Source organism: Colobus angolensis, unplaced genomic scaffold, assembly GCF_000951035.1.
Source record: "Colobus angolensis palliatus isolate OR3802 unplaced genomic scaffold, Cang.pa_1.0 Scaffold104, whole genome shotgun sequence".
Classification (NCBI taxonomy): Eukaryota; Metazoa; Chordata; class Mammalia; order Primates; family Cercopithecidae; genus Colobus; species Colobus angolensis.
In genome coordinates this window covers 9,215,069-9,236,154 of record NW_012111364.1, presented here as the reverse complement: position 1 = coordinate 9,236,154, position 21,086 = coordinate 9,215,069, and the positions used below count along the sequence as shown (strand labels likewise).

The following is a 21,086-nucleotide window of genomic DNA, read 5'->3' as shown; positions in this document are numbered from 1 at the left end:
CCCCATCTCTCCTACAAATACAAAAAATTACCTGGGCATGGTGGCGCCCTGCCTATAGTCCCAGCTACTCCAGGGGCTGAGGCAGAAGAATCCCTTGAACCCGGGAGGCGGAGGTTGCAGTGAGCAGAGATCGCGCCATTGCACTCCAGCCTGGCAATATAGCGAGACTCCGTCTCAAAACAAAACAAAACAAAACAAAACAAAACTGATCATACCACTTGCCTGATTAAAAACGTTCGATGACTCTACCATTGCCTTTAGGAAAAAGTCCATCCAAACTCACTAAACTGGTTTCCAACCCCTTTCTGACTGCATCTTAATCTCTCCCCACTTCCTCTGCTCATTTATCCATACCTACTGCCTCCTCACTGCTGTGTCCTCTCTCCTGACCCAGCACTTGCTCTTTCTCAGTGCTAGAAGACTCTTCTCTTCCATTTCCCACTGCCCTGTTCCCTTACCTGGCTAATCCCATACTCATCCTTCTTGTCTCAGCCTAGTAGTCCTCAAGGAAGCTTTGCTGACCCCGAAGCTGAACGGGCATCCCTCCTGCGTAGCACCGTGTTAGCCCTACCAAGTCAAGGCTCTCCTTGCCTGTTTCCTGCCCGGACCATGTCTTTTTATTTCACTCCTGTCTCCTCAGCATTCCAGCACAGTGTTGGGTACATAACAGGTGATCAAGACAAGTTTGTGGAATGACTGAGTGAATAAATCATTAACCAAATACCTTGGATCTCCTACTACATCATTTGCAAAAAAAAAAAAAGTTTAATAGAAATTAAGATGGACCCAGTAAGCTAGAGTGTATGACCCTGCTTGATAACGGCAGAGTGGTTCTGAGAAGCAGTCCCAGCCTAGGAACCCGGGGATCCGGCCTGTGGACCCACGGGCGGGGCCTGCGGGGTGCACAGGCGCTTTCGGGCTGAAGGCGGGGCCTCCCGGCCAGTGACCCCGCCCCGAGGCGCCTCCCGGGCGGGGAAGGGCGGGGCTCGCGGCGAGAAACTCCCCTTCCAAGGCGCGGCTGCGCGTCCCCGAGGCGTGGTGGTAGGGTCGTGGGCCCCAGCCCAGTGGTCCAGGTCACGGGCCGCGCCGCCGTGGCCGCCATCTTGCCCGCGTCCGGGCTCCTGCGGCGGGAGGGGCGGTGTCCCGGCCGGAAGCGGCTGTGCGGCGGCCGCGCTGCCACCTCAGGTCAGTGAGTTCGACCCGGCCCGCGTCTCGGCTCTCGGAAGCGCAGCGCCCGCAGCTAGGGGCCCGAGATAGCCTAGTTGAAAGGCTCGGGCGTCTCGGTGGGGAGCGCGTTCCGCGCTGTGGGGTAATCGCGCCGGGCGGCCAGCCGGTCGGGCCTCCGCGGGAGCCACCAGGGTCTACGGGCGGCCACAGGACCTGCGGGGATCTCCTCGGGGCGCAGAGGCCACGCTAAAGCCTTCACCGCGGCAGGGTTGTGGGGAGCGGCGTCCCCGCCTTTCCCGGGAGGCTCAGCCAGGTGCTTGGAGCGGGAGAGTCGGATTCAGATTCCTGCTTTACCTGGAGTAGCAACGTGCCCTGTTGCCGTTGTACCCTCTTAAATACTGTACTTCTTAAACGGCCTATCTCCCGGTGAGCTCTGTTCTCTTCACATACGAGTAATGAAAATTCCTTAAGAGGATGAATGAAACCTCACACATACGGACTTTGCTGAATTGGTTAGCAAATGACTGCTTTTGCAGGCCTTTTGTATATTTTAAGGGAAATTTGGATATGTGCAGTGCATCTCCTCGAAGATGCTGATGGTGGAAATTTCTTGAAACCGCTCTCGTAATTTGCCATGGTAAGAAAAGTAAAAGACAACATCAAAAAGCATGTGATTGGATACTTTGTACACTTAGTAGTATTGTAATGTGTTGGACTTCACTGTCCACTAGCCACATGGTATTGAGATGTGCTGTAAGTGTAAAATACACATCGGATTTCCCAGAGTTGGTGCCAAAAAAAAATGTAAAAATCCTCACTAATAATTTTTGCATTGATTACATATTGAAAGGATAATGCTGTTGATATGCTGGTTAAATAAAATGTGTTTTTAAATTTAATTCCACCTATTTTTACTTTTTAAATGTGACTACTGGAAATTTTTAGATCATATGGCTCACACTATTTCTTTTGGACAGTGCTGTTACTGATATTCTGGTGAATAAACACAGAATGAGCATGGCTTTCCTTTGCTGATAAGTCACTGATGGGAAATGAGACTTGTTAAACTTGAAAGGTGAGGATATAAATACAAGCTCTACTTACTGCAAACCGCACCCCTTCTACACCTGATTTTTTAATGTCTCCAACATTTGGAAAAAACATTAACTTTCAGGGCTGATTAAGGGAATGGTAGTGATACTAACATCTGTGTGATGTGAAGAGCTCATTTCAGTTGATGTCACAACCTTGTGAGATGGAAATAGGATCGATTTTATCTCGGTTTATGATTTTGGAGTATTACAAAATTTGTTAGGATTTGAACTGGGGAGTGGCTGTAGGATTTCTGACTCTATATTGTTTTCTTTACACCAGATTCTTGGTGATGTATGTTCATGAGCAAGGAACTGTTTATCCTGTGTATTAGATGATGAGAAAAAGTACACTTAAAAGGGTGGACATAGATGCACCTCTCTATAGAGGGTTACTCTTATAATGTGCAACCTGTGCCGTAGCGCATAGTCCAGCATTTATAATGGCTAGCACTTATTTTAATGGCTAGTCTGCTATCACTGTCTTGACATTTTAAGTAATTTTTAAATAAGGGGCCCTGCATTTTTGTTTTGCACCACGCCTTGCATATTTGTAGCTGATCCTTTCTCTTTGCAGTAATCCAGGATGGAAGTTGAGAGACCCTGGACAAGCACCCAAACATCTGGTCTTCACTTTACTCTTACGTAAAGTGAGAAGAATTAGCTAGTCTTTTTCTCTCAAGTTTTGATTCTGTATGAATTACTGTCATCAGATTTTGTGGATGGCAGTATAAATATTTTAGGTGCATAACAATGGAAGAAATGCTGATATTCTCCGTTGAGAGTCATGTGAATCAAAGTTCTAAAATTTACGCTACAACTCGTATTTTGTGTTTTGTAAGATGGATTTTTCTATGTGGCATCAAAATTGCTTACCATAGACCATTGGTATAAAGAGTAGGGTTGTGGAATGAAGGCCTAGATAAAAAGTGTGTTTATTTAAACATTGATTTTTCAATGAGATGGGAAAATGGGGCAGATCTCATGATGTCTCCAATTAAGAGGTTTCGTTTGTTTGTGGGGGTATGAGTGTGAAACCTTACTTGGCAGTATCTGTTCCTTTTCTTTGCTGTCATAGCTGCTGCCTATTACATGAGGTGCCCCTCTTCCTCCTCATTCTTAAATTTTTTAACTCTCTTTAAGGTTGGGCTTAATTTTATCACTACAGTGCTGGTTTTTCTTTAGACCAGAGACTTCATCTGCTCATGTTTGCTGCTGTGTTCCCAGCTTTATGACAGTGCCTAGAACATAGAAGGTGCCCAATCGTTACAGAATAAATGAAATTATGATAGCAGACATTTAAATATTGGCTGGAGCCAGCCTCTCCTATGAAGGGTAGAAGTGGAAGCATGAAGAAATAGGTAAAACTCGGAGATACCAGTTGTGAGAAGTGTCAGAGGGATCATTCAGCACATGCATTTATTTAACAAATGTTTATTAAACTTCCTACTGTGTGTCTAGCACTGTACTGGAGACTAGAGGTACAGTGGAACACAAAAAAATACTTCACCTGCTCTCATGGAATGTATAATCCAGTAGAAGAGACAGAGATGGATGATTAAAGGGAAACAATACTGTTTAATGACAGTGTATGTCTGAGTAACCTGACCTCGACTAGGGAGGGGATGGAGGGTGGTTGATGTCAAGGTTGAACAGGTATTAACTTGGCCCAGAAGGCAGGGAACTATGCTTTAACCAGAGGAAACATCATTTGCAAAGGTATGGTGATGGGGGAGGAGGGTATACTCTAGGAATTGAAAAGGACAGTGTAAAAGGACAGCAAGAATGTTGTGCCACGAGGCCGATGCAGTAGGCAGAGACCAAAAGCATTTAGGGTTTTGTAGGTTAGGTTGAAGATTTGGAATGCTATACTAAGAGCAGCTGGAGACCATTAGAGGGTTTTAAGCAAGGAAGGATAGCCTGGTCAAGGTTGTGTTGTAGGAAGATTTTTACTCTGATATTCTATAAAGCAAAATTTCTGAAGGGCCCAGGGGAAAGATGAATAAAAGAAAAACTACCAGCACCGCACACCAGATATGTTGTATACCTTAAATACTGAAATCAGTTTTCAGAGGCTTGAGACTATCCTCAGTGTGGTAGCACTTGGAAGCCTGAATGAGGAGACAAGATGATAAATAATTGGGTAAATGGCGAAAGGCAAACCCAAAGTGGCAAGGAAATGAAGACACTGAGGGTGCTAGTAAGAATATAATTGAAATGATTGATCTTGGGCTTGAGAAATGCTAAAGAAGGAAATAAAATCAGTATAAGAATTTCTAAATCAGCAGTCCCCAACCTTTTTGGCACCAGGGACTGGTTTCATGGAAGACAGTTTTCTCACAGACGAGGGATGGGGGTGGTTTCAGGATGATTCAAGCGCATTACATTTATTGTGCACTTTGTTTCTATTTACATTGCACTATATAATAAAATAATTATACAACTCACCATAATGTAGAATCAGTGGGAGCCCTGAGCTTGTTTTCCTGCAACTAGATGGTCCCATATGGGTGTGATAGGAGACAGTGACAGATCATCAGACATTAGATTCTCACAAGGAATGCACAACCTAGATCCCTGTCATGTGCAGTTCACAATAGGGTTTACACTGCTGTGAGAAACTAATGCTGCTATTGATCTGACAGGAGGCGGAGCTCAGGTGGCAGTGTGTGAGATGAGTGGCTCTGAATAACAGATGAAGCTTCGCTCCCTTGCCTGCTACTCACCTCCTGCTATATGGCCTGGTTCCTAACAGGCCAGGGACCAGAACTGGTCTGCGGCCCTGGGAGCTGGGGACCCGTGGTCTAAATAATATGAGTCTATTTTAGACTGGTAATTCCTAACTGTAACTTTTGCAAGATCAAAAAGAAAAGCAATTATGTTTGAGTTGAACCATTTAGTATATCTTTATTAGGAGTCTATGCCGGGCTCTATATATGGCACTAAGGATAGAGAGGTAAGTGAACCATATTTTTACCCTGTGAGAACTGACAACATAGTTGTACAGATACCAATTGCAATGAAGATTTTACGTATGTTTATTCATTTTGAATCTAAACTATTACCTTTTGCCAACCTCAGAAACAGGCATTTAAATTTTTGTAGACAACCTTAATTATTGAAACACCATTTTAAACTATAGCTATATTTAGTTTGTGTGCTTCTACTGCTAGAATATTTATTTTTTTGCAAAAATTCTACTTTAACACTTATTCAAAGTTTGTAGAACCGAAAACTGAAAGAGCTCTAATGATCACTTAATTCACTTTCTCAAGAGTGTGGTATGTGTGTACCACTGGTCATAAACAGGATGCTTTGTAGATAAAACACAATCAAGCATTTTTAATAGTTATATAGTTCAATGTAGCATGCCATGATTCATGGACCTTATGAAGAGATTAAAGTCAATTTTCAGATTTTAAAAATGAGTCAGTTTAAAGAAAAATATTAATGGTACAGGTGTTACATGACTGGAGTTTGGGAAATACTAATCTAAACCAACTCCTGCATTGTGTAGATGAGAAAACAAAGGGGTTCCCCACACACAATGACTTTTCTGAGGCATATAACTAATATACGGCAGAGCCAGGACTGGAACTCAGGTTTGTTCAGTACATTCCAGTGTTTATTCTGCTATACAAGGCTGATGCTTATTACTGAAAGTTGAAGAAACCTCTGTCTTAGTATGGCATTGTACTTTAAATCTCCATTGTTCATTATGATGGCCACATATGGTTATTTATACTAAAATTTGTTAAAATTAAGGTTTAAAATTTGAACTAGTCATATTTCTAATGCTCAGTAGCTACATGTGGCTAGTGGCTACCATATTGGACAGCATGAACATGGAACATTTCTGTCATTGCAGAAGGTTTTATTGGGCAGTGCTGCTTTAAACTATTGCTTGGGAATGTGATTCATAATGCTTTTAAGTTTTCCCCCCTTCAAAGGGATAATACTTATTAATTTGCTTACCACACTGAAGTCGTTATAACCCTGAAGTTAAGCTGAAGGTACTAGTAACATTGCAATTAAGATAATTGATCTTGGGAAATATACCCAGGATGGGATTCTCAGATTCCTACCAGCTCATTTTATTGGAAGTGGTTGTTATTTCTCCTTTTTTTTCCATAAATATTTTCTTGAATTCCTAGCAAATAGAAGAAATACAAATATATTGAAAAAGAGGGTTCTTGAATAAAGAATTGTCTGACTTTCTGAATAGTTGATTCAATGTGAGAATTATATTTTGTTGATATCTTAAAACTTTTTATTTTTAAACATTTTCAGTGAATGGACCTGAGTGGACCCTTTGAGCACATCAGTAAACATGAGTGGTACCAAACCTGATATTTTGTGGGCACCACACCAGGTTGATAGATTTGTTGTGTGTGACTCAGAACTAAGTCTTTATCATGTGGAATCTACTGTGAATTCAGAACTCAAAGCCGGATCTTTACGTTTGTCTGAAGACTCTGCAGCTACATTACTGTCAATAAATTCAGATACACCCTATATGAAATGTGTTGCCTGGTATCTCAATTATGATCCTGAATGTCTGCTGGCAGTTGGACAAGCAAATGGTCGAGTTGTACTTACAAGTCTTGGTCAAGATCATAACTCAAAGTTCAAAGATTTGATAGGAAAAGAGTTTGTTCCAAAACATGCACGACAATGTAATACCCTTGCCTGGAATCCACTGGATAGTAACTGGCTAGCTGCTGGTTTAGATAAGCACAGAGCTGACTTTTCAGTGCTAATATGGGATATCTGCAGCAAATATACTCCTGATATAGTTCCCATGGAAAAAGTGAAACTTTCAGCAGGTGAAACTGAAACAACATTGTTAGTAACAAAACCACTTTATGAGTTAGGACAGAATGACGCTTGTCTGTCTCTTTGTTGGCTTCCACGAGACCAGAAACTTCTCCTTGCTGGTATGCATCGTAACCTAGCTATATTTGATCTTCGGAATACAAGCCAAAAGATGTTTGTAAATACAAAAGCTGTTCAGGGTGTGACGGTAGACCCATATTTCCACGATCGTGTTGCTTCCTTCTATGAAGGTCAGGTTGCAATATGGGATCTTAGAAAATTTGAGAAGCCAGTTTTGACACTGACTGAGCAACCAAAACCCTTAACAAAAGTAGCATGGTGTCCAACTAGGACTGGTCTACTTGCCACTTTAACAAGGGATAGTAATATTATTAGATTGTATGATATGCAGCATACACCCACTCCCATTGGGGATGAAACTGAACCCACAATAATTGAAAGAAGTGTGCAGCCTTGTGACAATTACATTGCTTCCTTTGCATGGCATCCAACAAGTCAAAATCGAATGATAGTTGTAACTCCCAACCGAACAATGTCTGACTTCACTGTTTTTGAAAGGATATCTCTTGCCTGGAGCCCAATTACATCTTTAATGTGGGCTTGTGGTCGTCATTTATATGAATGTACGGAAGAAGAAAATGATAATTCTTTAGAAAAAGATATAGCAACAAAGATGCGCCTTCGGGCTTTATCGAGGTATGGACTTGATACAGAGCAGGTGTGGAGGAACCACATTTTAGCTGGAAATGAAGATCCACAGCTCAAGTCACTCTGGTATACTCTGCACTATATCCTTTGCGTTGTGAATTTTGTGAGATGAATCAAGTAGAAATGTTCTTGGAGTTTGCTGAAAAGTCAGTCTATAAATATGCTGAATGTTTTATATACAAGTTACATAATGTTAACATTATAAAGTAAAATTGTTCTAAACTTTTGAACTCGAAATACTGCTTTGTAGATTGTGTAGGAGGAAGAACAGTGTATCTCTGCAATAGGGTCGAACCACCTTATTTACACTGATACTTATGAATTGGCTCCAAATCAAAATAAATTTAGCTTTGAAATATTTTGTTATGCATCACTAGTATTTCCTATGCATTTAAATACTTATGAAGCAATACACAGAAGATATGGATCAGAAATCTCCAGGCAACAAAGGATCGTTGGTTTATGCAGGAATTAAATCAATTGTAAAGTCATCGTTGGGTAAGAAAAGTCTATTTCATTTCTCCAATATGTTGATAACTTTTGTACTTTTATTTTGCCCTCTATATCATTTGGCAGAAATTAGTTATTTCAGGATCATGTACATAAATATTTTGTTGTTTTCTGATTAGATATTTCAGTGTATTGTTGAGTTAAATGCATACTTGTATTTGTATCCAAAACCCTTTTTGCAGGAAGTCTTAATTCTCTGAAGTGATGTTGGCTTTCTTAGATCTATTCACACGTTTATTCAATGTTATTTTTTTGAAAACCCACTTTGAGAGGTTTTACGCTAGACAATTTATAGGTTACTGATTGTTAGTTCAGGTTTTATTACAACATTTTGCTTCTTAAAAACTAAATTAAAAGATCTCTAATTGGAGGAGACCCCTTTTCATTTTGCTCCCCAGATACTTTCATTGAGCCATCTAACAGCAAGGAGTATGATATGAAATATGACCTAACCTGAAGGAATTATACCTGAAATAGTCCTTGGTGAATTAGTGAATGAATTAATTAATGTGTGAGTTAATGTAGGATTGAAATTGGTATGGTAAACTATTAAAGAATAACGTAAAAGTGGCAAAAACCGAACTTTCTTTTTTTTTCTGACTGCTTTAAACAGTTGTTCCTATTCTTTTACTGGAATTGAATAATGGGTTATATTAGAATTGCAGGTTGAGTATACATTTTCCAAAATGGCTTGGGGACCAGAAGTGTTTCAGATATTTTCAGATTTTGAAATATTTGCATTATATACTTAGAGATTGACCATCCCTATTCTGAAATCCAAAATGCTCCGATGAGCATTTCCTGTGAATATCATCTCAGCACTCAGAAAGTTTCAGATTTTGAAGGCTTTTGGATTTCAGTTTTCAGATATGGGACGCTCAGCCTGTATCTCTGTGACCTAGGATTCGTTCTCTAGCTTTTGCTAAGTCAAATCTGGGCCCAAGTCAAGCTGTTAGAAAAGTAGTTAGCATTATTTAGTCAAAGAGCAGTAATAGAAGTAGTAAATCCAATTTTATTTTTTACAGAACTTGTATCAATACCATACAAACAAAATACAAAATAATAAAATGTTTTAGAGTAGGTTAAGTGTTTTAATTAAACTGTTACATTATAGTGCTTTTTTTAAGGTCTTTCAAATTACTTTGGTTCACTTTACTGAAAGATGCAGTAAACTACTTACTGATCAGTTTGATTTTATTGTTTTTGTATTAGCCCTCCACCCAAAAAAGTAACCTTTATTATAAATCGTAAAATGAATAAGTTTGGTTAGAAGCCGCTGTTTTTATTAACGTAGGTAAATGGGCACACATACTGTTTTACCCCCGCAAATGAACCTGGTACCATGGTTCATTATTTTAGAGCCATTGCCTATTGCTACAAAGAATTAAACACCACGTTTATAGAATTTATAGTGTGTTAGCTGTATAGTAGATTAGGCCACACTGCACTCAGTTATTTAGAGGTTGGTTATTGTGTTTTTTGTATTTTGATATATTTTAAGGAAAAGCCAACCACTGAAGAAAAGCCAAAGGGGAAAATGTAATATGTTTACGTTTCTGGTGCACTAGAGACAAACTGAGTATCCCACCCCTGTGTCAAAATAGTCTTTATCCAGACTAAAGAAAGACTACTGTTGGAAAGATTTCCTCATTCATCATTCTCTCATTGCTAGGTTTTCAGCTTTTTGTTTTGTTTGGTATAGATATTTTTGTTTTTACTACCCAAAGGTGAAAAGTAAAGAAATAGTGTCAAATATGCCACTCTTAGATTTCAATCTTCTGTTTTATTTGGTCATACCTTTTCCTCTAATTGTCTCTCTAATAATTCAACACACAGTAAGTCAACACATTGAGCCGTCTTGTCCACAGTAACCTAATATACAAGTTTATTAGAGCGCACCGCTAAATTTTGATTTTGGTAACAAATAGTATATATATAAGTGCTTGCTATGAATTAGTTGCTTTTCCCATGTTACTTTAATTTTTACAACTACAATATGAAGTAAGCTCATTCAGTCAGCAAGTATTTATTACATGCTTACTATATGCCAGAAGTTATCCTAGGAACTAGAGACATAACTGTCAAAAAGATATGTAAATCTCTTCCCTCATGGAGAATGAGCATGATCAATGTCATCCCTGCTCTTGGGGAATTTACATTCTAGTTTAGAATACAGACAAGTAAACTGGCAGTTATAACATAGGGAAGAACAGTTAATTACAGGAAGGACTCCTAATCTGGTTGTAGGGATTAGAGGTTTCTCAGAGGAGGTACAGTCAAAGACAAGGTCCAGACAGGGAGCAGCATGTGCAGTGGACCCAGAGGGTAGAGAGCATAGCACATTATTATGGCTGGAACAGAGCATGAGAGAGGAAATGAGGAACGAATGGAGGCTAGAAAGGTAAGCAATGGGCTAACTCAAGAAGGACTTAGAAATCATGTTAAGAATTTAGGGAGATTCATCTTGTAAGACAGGGAAACAGATGGATTTATGACAGATTTGTGTTTTTAAAGGATCAAGATGGATAGTAGGGATATCAGATAGAAGCCTGCTGCAAGGAGGCAAGACGCGATGGTATCCTTACCAAGGTTAGTAGCAGAGGTGCTAGAGAAATGTGGATAACATTAGAGAATAGGACAAAATTTAATGATTAATTAGATAAAGGGGTGGAGAAGATGGAAAAGTCAAAGATAGCACACATATATTTAGTTTGGGAAACTAGTTAATTTTAAGTATGTTAATTAGGAACACACAGGAAGAGTATTGGTTTATTTTGGAGCAAGTTGAAATCAAGATGCTTAGGTAGAGATGTCCATTGGGCAATAGGATATGAGTTCAAAGCGCAGGGGAGGAATATAATGTATGTTAGAAATAAATTATATTTGGTAAAGTAGATGGAATTGTTTGCAGTAAGAAACAGGTGGCTTAAGGAGACTGAGGAGGATTCTTGAGAGTTGTAGGAGAAAGATCTATATGGCAAAAACCGCAATCACTTTTGCACCAACCTAATATATATTCATGTGGACGAGGGAAGAGAGGTCAGTTGTCCAGTGCTCCATGCTTCAGATCCAGCCAAATAAGAACTAAAAAGGACTCACTGAATTTAGGACTTGGAGAAGGTCTTTCACGGGTGGTATGGATAGCAAATTGCAGTTAGATTAGAAATTCGGAGTGGGTTGAGGAAATGAAGTCATCAATTATAAATACTTTTTTCAAGGAATTTGACTATATAAAGAAGGACAAAAAGATATTCAGTAGGAGGAGACAAATCTGGAGCCGGGAGCTTTGTGTTGCTTTATTTTTGTTTTCAACATGGGATTAATTTAAGCATGTTTAAATGCCAATTGGAGGAAGCCCATAGAAAGGTTAAAGATGCAGAGAGAAGGGAATGAAGCAAAGTTCCTAGAAATGGGAGGGAATGGGATCCAGAGCACAGTTTCTTTAGATACAAGGGTGCACACCTCCACATTTGCCAGAGGAAAGGGGAAAAGGATGCTGTATGCAGGATGTTTAAGGTTCAATAATTAGAGGCTGAGGGATTTCCCATTTTATGGCTCCTGCTGAGAAGGGGCAGGGAGGTTGTAGGAAGAGGATATGGAGAAGAGGAGAGAGAGCTCTCTTGAGAAACATGGGAGGATTACTGGGTAACATTGTTTTACCAGAAGGTAGAATAAAGGACAGTAGGGCGAGATAATTAAATATATTGGCAAGAGAGTGATTCACTTGACCCTTGGGATCTTATTTGGATAGAGATGAAAATGAATACAGGATAAGACTGATAAGTAAAAATAATGGTGGTGAAGATACTGTGAGGTTGTGAAGAATATAAGGAAGTGAGATATTTGGAAGGCCACGTGGATGTGGTTAGAAAGTAGGTCTTTTGGAGGAGGACAGTTTCGAGTGTGGCTGTGAAAGGAGTAGCTTAAGTCTTAAGAGGTGTAGACCACTGGAGATAAGGAAGCAAGGAACTGAGAGGCTAGTTTATTGAACGGGCTAAGTGTTGAAATCAACCAGGATGAGAAGAATGCATGCTCTGAGGGAATCTCTTCTACAGACCTGTATAGCAAGTTCACAGTGTTATTAGTAGGTATAATTCCTTCCTTTTAAGATGGCAGAAAGTTGTATAAAAAATATTGGCCTGCTTTTCATCTATCGTGAAAAGAATATTTTTATGCTTAAAGAGTAAACTCTGCAGTTCCAGCTACTCAGGAGGCTGAAGTAGGAGGATCGCCTGAGCCCAGGAGTTTGAAACCAGTCTGGGCTACATAGAGACCCTGTCTATCTTTTTTTGTAAAAACAAAAACAAAAACAAAAACAAAAATCTAATCTAGAGAACTGAGAATTTGCCTATGCAAAATGACTACAAGGGGCAAAATAGCTATGATTTCTTATAAACTGGATAATTGTATTGCTTGGTTATTACATAGATATTAAAATGAAACAGTAGCTACAAAGAGCATAGTGTTTACTGATTTGAAAGAAATGTTAAATCCTAATTTTTTTTCTTTTTTTTTTTGGAGACAGAGTCTCTGTCACCGAGGCTGGAGTGCAGTGGCATAATCTCAGCTCACTGCAACTTCCACCTCCTGGGTTCGAGTGATTATCGTGCCTCTCAGCCTCTTGAGTAGCTGGGATTACAGGTGCATGCCATTACACCTGGCTAATTTTTGTATTTTTTGTAGAGACAGGGTTTTGCCACATTGGCCAGGCTGGTCTCAAACTCCTAACCTCAAGTGATCTGCCTGCCTCAGGCTCCCAAAGTGCTGGGATTACAGGCGTGAACAATCGTGCCTGGCCAAAATCCTGATTTTTAATGTTTAAATAAACTTGTTTTCCTTGCAGCCATCAATAAAACATTTTCTATTATTTATATATAGGACAGTCTCAAATTTAGGAAATACAATTTTGTTATTTTAGTGTTACATGCATAAATATATTTTACTTTGTTTTCAGAGATATATTAAAAATGTATGTATATGTTAAACTCGTAAGTCAAAACCCATGCTGACATCATATTGCTTATTTGATAATTCTAATAATCAACCGTAGCATAGTTATCAATAAAAAGGTCTCTAAGCAGAAAAAATACATGATACAATAACCGTGTTCTTAACATGCGGGATATATTAATATTTCCACCTCCTAGCAGTGACCTCTTTGAATTCATATTCAGTCATCCACTGCATAATGACGTTTCTGTTAACAATCAACTGCATATATGATGGTGGCCCCAAAAGATTTAATACTGTATTTTAACTTTACCTTTTTTGTGTTTAGGTACTCAAATACTTACATTGTGTTACAGTTGCCTGCAGTATTCAGTACAGTAATTTGCTGTAAAGCAGAGGCGTCCAATCTTGTCCTCCCTGGGCCACATTGGAAGAATTGTCTTGGGCCACACATAAAATACACTAACAATAGCTGATGAGCTAAAAAGTAAAGTTTTTTTAAAAATCCCCCCAAAATCCCGTAATGTTTTAAGAAAGTTTACGAATTTGTGTTGGTTCATATTCAAAGCTGTCCTGTACTGTGAGTTAGACAAGTTTGCTTTATAGCCTACGAGCAATAGGCCCGTGTAGCCCAGGTGTGTAGTAGGCTATACCATCTAGGTTTGTGTAAGTACACTGTGATGTTCACACAACAACGAAATTGCCTAACAATGCATTTCTCAGAAGGTATCCCTACTGTTAATCAACTTGTGACTGTATTGTTCTCTATTGTGTTCCATGACATGATTTCTATAAAATAAAAACTCTTAAGAAATTAGAATATTATATTAAGCTGTAGGTAATCATTTGAAAAATAAATTGCTGACTTTTATTCACCTGTTTTAAAATTGTGTTATCACTAAATACCAGCTTTAAGTCCAAAATTTATAGGAGAGATACGAAAATAAACACCTTATAATACATCTCAGCCTCCACCTGAAATTAAATGACTGCATTCTGCCCTGACAATTTAAATTTGTTATTCAGAATGAATGTTTTAATTTTTTAATGTGTTTTATTAACTTTATCATTAATCATTAGAAGTTTTCACATTATAGTTCTTCAAAATCCACTTTCATAAGCTAAAAGTGATTTTGTCTTTAGGCTGACTCCACTCATGGTCGCAAATAAAGTAGCATGCTGCTTCTTTTTAGTGGGTAGGAAGTGCTGTTAAAGTAAGAGAACTTTTTGAAAGTTTCCTCTTAACTCTTTGACCTGAATTGGCAATAGTTCCCAGTAGTCAGGTTAAAAATAAGTAACTTCAAGTGGAATTATTTTTTGAATTTCCAAAATTTTACAAAGAACACATCTTGAAACTTTTTCATAAAGCAGTCGGATATAATATAAAATGTATACTAACATGCATAATATTTTAGACTTGCCACAGTCTAAAATCAGATAATCACACAAGGTTTTTAAAAGTATGAATTAGGTATAAAAGAGTTTAGACCTTTGACTATATACTGTTTTACCTTTTTTTTTTTTTTTAAAGAGACAGAGTCTCACTCTGTCACCTAGGCTGGTGTGATCTTGGCTCACTGCAACCTTGGCCTCCCAGGTTCAAGCGATTCTCCTGCCACAGCCTCCCAAGTAGCTGGGACTACAGGTGCATACCACCAAACCCGGCTAATTTTTGTATTTATAGTAGAGACCAGGTTTCTCCATGTTGGCCAGGCTGGTCTCAAACTCCTGACCTCAAGTGATCTGCCTGCCTCAACTTCCCAAAGTGCTGGGATTACAGGCATGAGCCACGGCGCCCAGCCTAAAATTTTTCTTAAAAATCATTTAGTCTGAATACTTGGAAAGAATAAAAATAGGCCAGGCACGGTGGCTCATGCCTGTAATCCCAGCACTTTGGGAGGCCAAGGCGGGCGCATCACCTGAGGTTGGGAGTTTGAGACCAGCATGGATAACATGGTGAAACCCAGTCTCTACTAAAAATACAAAAATTAGCCGGGTGTGGTGGTGTGCACCTGTTTTCCCAGCTACTCAGGAGGCCGAGGCAGGAGAATCACTTGAACCTGGGAAGCAGAGGTTGCAGTGAGCTGAGATGGCGCCATTACACTCCAGCCTGAGTGACAGAGCAAGACTCCATGTCAAAAAAAAGAAAAATTTATATATGTAATTTAACTTGCAAATGACATTTTTAATATTTTCTTATTTTTGCTTGTGTTTGTTTATACCTTTAAATTCTTGACCAGAATGACTATAGTTAAATTAACTTTGGAGAGTGTATTTTCATTCATTTACTATCTCATCATTTCCATGGGTCAGTAGTCTGGGCACACCTTAGCTGGGTTCTCTGTTCAGAGTCTCAGAAAGGCTAAGCAGAAGATATCAGCCAAATTGTATTTCTTTCTAGAAGTCAGAGTGCTCTTCCAAGTTCATGGAGTTGTTGTTGGCAGAATTCAGTTCCTTGCATCTATAGGACTGAGGTAACCATTTTCTTGTTGGCTAATGGCCAGGGGCTGCTCTCCGCTCCTTAGAGGCTATTTGCAGTTCCTTGCCACATGGCCTTCTCACAGACCCTCTCACAGCATAGCAGCTTTTACCTCTTCAATACCAGCAGATCTGTCTCCTGCTGCTTCTCTCTTACCTCTAGACTGTCTTTCAGAGGACTTACTTGATTAATCAGGTCAGGCCCACACAGGATAATCTTCCCTTGATTCACTCAGTGAACTGAGTAAGGGCCTTAATTGTATCTGCAAAATGCTTTCACCTCTGCTATATTCTGTTATCTGGAGACAAGTTACAGATTCTGCCTGTATGCAAGGGGAGGGGTTTGTTTACACAAGAGTGTGGTTGGGTGGGGGGGGGCAGGAATGCTGCCCTTCTTAACAGTTCTGCCTACAACCAACAAGTTTAATGAGGAATTCTAGCAACTGTTTGTTGTTGATCTAGTTATTTACAAATGTATAATTGCAGTATTAGATGTAAATATATAAATAATTACTGTAAATTAAAAATGTAAATTACTACAAAAAATAAAAAGTTGGTAATGTTGGACATTCATGTTGCCTAATTCATAATTTAGTTTATTCTGAAAATCCTTTTTGTTAAAAACATAATTATGTAATGACAATTTTGGTGATAAAACTTTCTAGAACATTTAAGAATTTGTTATAGTTTTTAAGTGTCATCTTTATTCATTTTGACTTTATTTGGCACTAAGTATCATCCTAAGTGAAATTACCTTGTCATTAGGATCAACTGCCTTGATTGCAGTGTAAATAATGCTATAAGAAGTCAAGGGTTTGTTCTGAAAAAAGAATGATAAATGAAGTTTTCTGATTTAGTAAGGGGAAAAATAGTCTTCAAGTTAGTCCCATTGTGTTTTAAAGTTATGACTTACCTTAAACTTTCAAAGTACTTTGAAGTCTGTAATCTTGTTTTTTAACGTACAGAGAAAGAAGGAAGAAAGCAAGAGCACTTTTACTGGATTTCAGACAGTAGGGATACCTTTTGAATAAAACAGACAAGACACCTGCCCTTTTGGAGCTTATGTGCTAGTGGGAGAAGAGATTGACTGAAAACTAAATTAATAACTAAATGGGAGCACATGTTAAGTGCTGAAGGAAATAGAGGAAACAATGGGTGGTGAGTTAGATAATAACAGGTATATCTATGTCAGATTAGGTGGCCAGGCAGCTTTTTCTGAGGCAGTAACTCAGTTTAGTCCATCTGAGCATTTGCTCTTATTTCAGTAGTTCTTTGGTAACTCAAGGAGCTACTGTACTTAGAAACATGCAAAATATGTTTTATTTGTGGCATCTTTCATATTTACACTATCGTAAAATTATAGCCGAGAAGTTAAATATTCTAAATGTGTCAACATAGTTCTCTGTAAAACTGACTTATTTTCCAAATATATTTTGAAATAAAACAATATAAAAATGTTTTCTGTTTTTAGGAATGGTGGAAAGCAGCAGACATAATTGGAGTGGATTGGATAAGCAAAGTGATATTCAAAATTTAAATGAAGAGAGAATCTTAGCTTTACAGCTTTGTGGGTGGATAAAGAAAGGAACGGATGTAGACGTGGGGCCATTTTTGAACTCCCTTGTACAAGAAGGGGAATGGGAGAGAGCTGCTGCTGTGGCATTGTTCAACTTGGATATTCGCCGAGCAATCCAAATCCTGAATGAAGGGGCGTCTTCCAAAAAAGGTATTAGTTTATAAACTGAAATATTAGTTATAATCTAAGATGTTAGCAGTTCATAGAATCTTTTAAAGAAAAGAGGCTAATAATTTTCAAATATCTAATCACTTAAAATTTTCATTTAATTTTTGTTGGAAGAGAAAATTAGCACAGTAGTATATAACAGTAAATACTTAACTCATCTCTTATGCCTTGGTTTAGGTCTGTAAAAACAAAGATGTGTCTTACATGTCAGTATAATATTATAAGGAGCGCTCAAGTGTGTCCATTTTCAATGTTTTCTCTTTTAAAGATAGTTCACTTACATTTTTAAAAATATATATTCTTAAAGATTAGGACTTCTTTAGCCTACAAGTATTTTTATGATCCATATTAGAGTGTGTTTTAGTTTATACTTTCTTTTGGATGGTTATTGTTTGACCTTTAAGAAACTCTGAATGACACTTTTATTTAGGCTAATGCAAATTCTTATAAAAAGCATACTTTGATCTTCAAAAATGCTTCTTGAGTCTGGCGATTAAAATATAGTTTTCATTTAGTATTTTTTAAAAAGAAAGAAACAAGATAAAGTTTTCTTACTGTGTAATTTTGCCAGAGGATCCTCAGAAAAACAAATCCTAATCCAAAACCTCAGGGTTTTTTTTCTTAGGAGTATTTCACTTGGAAATAACTAAAATATATATAGCTATTGATCTTTAGTACACCTAAAAAATCATTTCTGAATATTCAGAATACTGAATCCTTACTTGCTGGTCCATTTTGAAACCTTTATGGTTCAGCTGTAGCATAGAGAAAAACATGAAACTCGCTGTAATATATTTTTTTGCAGTCTAAAAGTTAAAAAAGTTAATGTTTTGCTCAGATTGGCATGTTTTCCTTCACCTTTGCTCTAACAAAAGTCTACCTCATTTAAGACGGCAATAGAAAATATGTGATGATGGAAAAAAGAATTGATATTTAAAGCCATTTCTAATTATAATTTTGCTATAACTTGAAAGGGTGATAACTTTCCTATCTTGTATACCTGGGAAATTTCTTAGTCGATTTAAACACCCATACTAATAATAGGGAAATTGTATCTTTCCAGTGATTTTAAGGACTGAAGAGAAGACTTCTGTGAGTCAAACATTCTTTTCCATTTAGAAGTAAATTGTTCTATACAAAATCTAAAGATACTTCTTTGCTATTTTTATTTTTTATTTAAAAGACCTTAAATCTAATATATTAGGCAAAGGAAGCAAGCACAAAGTAACTTGGGAAAATGTTTATAGAAATGAGAGAAATAAGGAATATAAAGCTGCTAAGAACATAAAGTAGGAAACACTGCTTTATTTGGAAAAGAAAGAAAAAGATTAGAATCAAGAAATAGAATGAGAAAACTTATATAATAAGTGTAGAAAATACTTAAGAGTGAAAGTTAAAGGAAAATTTAGTTTTCTCTTTTGAAACTGAACTTAGGTTAGAAGACTAGGCAGCCGTACTGCTGAAGGCAAAGTTAGCAGCTTATCAGCATGCATCTAAACTGCTAAGAACAAATGTTTAAAAGACAATTGGTAACAAATGCTTTGTTGCAAATGGCTCTTAATGCAGTTCTGTGGTAATTCTTATAGTTTATTTTGTCCTGGAAAAATTGTAAGTGTAATACTGTAATTAAAGTGTTGAAATACTACTTTCTGCACTTTGCATTGACACTTATATATATATAAATATCTGCATTATATATTTAGGAATAGGAAAATAAAATGATTTTGAGTATTGCAATCTTGAGATGCAATAATATTCACTATAAGTGTTTTTCAAATACTTTTGCATTAATAAACTTGTTAAAGTTGACAGTGATTCTGGTAGGATGACTTAACTTTTCTTCATTTAGCAAGCAATAGCATACATATGTGGGAACATATATAGGAATAACATATATAAGACCCTGCCTGGAATGAGAACTTGAAAATTAAAAGATCTGCTTTCCTGCATAGAGTTTGCACATGTGGGCATGAGTTTTATAAAGATAGAAATGTTTTGCTTATTGTCTTTGCCAAAGTTTCCAGTCTGAATCAAAACCCAAAACCTTTTTGTTTTGTTTCGTTTTGTTTTGTTCTGTTTTTTTAGGGTAAGGTGCAAATTTATTAAGAAAGTAAAGGAATAAAAGAATGGCTACTCCATAGGCAGAACAGCCCAAAACCCTTATTCTATGAGCTCATTTTTCTGAGGGTAAAAGTCACCCTCTGATTTCTATTTATGGTTTAAGAAATGTAGAAGAGATAGTAAGCTTTTGATCACTTTGATTAGCTGGCTGTTTTTAATATGCAGGAGATCTGAATCTCAATGTGGTAGCAATGGCTTTATCGGGTTATACGGATGAGAAGAACTCCCTTTGGAGAGAAATGTGTAGCACACTGCGATTACAGCTAAACAACCCGTATTTGTGTGTCATGTTTGCATTTCTGACAAGTGAAACAGGATCTTATGATGGAGTTTTGGTAAGCTAACTTGTTCTTTGAGATCTTCCTTTGGATTAAGATAGGAGTTTTTATCTAACTGTTAAAATTTTCAAATGTCTGTTGCATAAAATGCTATATTTTGATGCATATGTTAGTTAAAATAAGGCATCTTGGGCTTTGTTTTTTGAGCAGCTCTTCTTGAGTGTGATTCCCATCCTGGAGTTAGTTAATTGATATCAAACTGGATTTGATTTTTATGGTTTTAATAATATAATTTACAGATATAGAAGGAATATTTTATCCTTTAGCTTAAGAACTGAGCTGTAGAAATCTACAGCTATATAAACATAAAAATATATTCACTGTTTAAATGCACTGTGCATACATGCACATATGCATGTGTGTGTGTTTAGTTAAGTAAAACAACTCATGATTATTGATCAGTTGTGGTGGAGGTGGCCATACATCTTGTCTCAGTCTTTGTGGTTTCTGTTGGGAATGATGGCAGTACTTACAGTGGATTATTTCAGCTTTTTATTTGGTCTTTGTGTTACTCTTTTTCTCCTCTGTTTTAGCCACCTGTGATCATAACACTATCAAATAGGTTCTTTATCACAAAATGGGGAAAGAACGAATGAAGTGAGATTTGCTTATCAGTTTTAGCTGTTGGGTTTTAAGCTAAACAATAGTACTACAACTTTCTTTGCACACGTGGCTTCTTTCTAACAGTGGGAAGAGCTTTCTACACTGAAATTCATTTCTGTGTCTGCTACTATACCATTTCTTATCAATTATACATTTCTTGGATAAGTGATTTAAGTATTAGCCCCTAAGAATTTGTAAAAATAAGTATTTTATTTGAGCAGATTAATGAAATGTTTAATGTGTATTTTGCACTTTATGTATTTTATTACTTTTAATAAATTACTATTGAACTTTTCTGACCACTTCAAAATAATATATATTAATGTTAAGACTGTTTATTTTTTAACTGTAATCTTTTTTGTTAAACAAGACTTCAAATGTATCTTGAAGAGATAAAATAATACTTTCAGGAAGTGTTAGAGAATGATAGAGACTAGATAAACAGTGGATTGTTAACTTTTGAATTGATAAAGATGTATATTGTTTAAATATTAAATTTCTGTATTTTAAGTGACCCATAATAAGTACTTTTCTTTTCCT

General features: G+C 37.4%; 1 protein-coding gene across 1 annotated transcript in view; it reads left to right on the top strand.

Annotated features, from left to right (window-relative positions):
* The first annotated feature begins 1,151 nt into the window (after positions 1-1,151).
* Positions 1,152-21,086, top strand: part of MIOS (missing oocyte, meiosis regulator, homolog (Drosophila)) — a 36,917-nt gene continuing 16,982 nt past the window's right edge. The window contains exons 1-7 of the mRNA XM_011943544.1: positions 1,152-1,593; positions 1,723-1,804; positions 2,145-2,242; positions 6,549-7,882; positions 8,202-8,300; positions 17,212-17,466; positions 19,771-19,946. Coding sequence (XP_011798934.1) covers positions 6,589-7,882; positions 8,202-8,300; positions 17,212-17,466; positions 19,771-19,946 — 1,824 coding nt within the window. The 5' untranslated portion in view covers positions 1,152-1,593; positions 1,723-1,804; positions 2,145-2,242; positions 6,549-6,588. The remainder of the gene's footprint in view (positions 1,594-1,722; positions 1,805-2,144; positions 2,243-6,548; positions 7,883-8,201; positions 8,301-17,211; positions 17,467-19,770; positions 19,947-21,086) is intronic.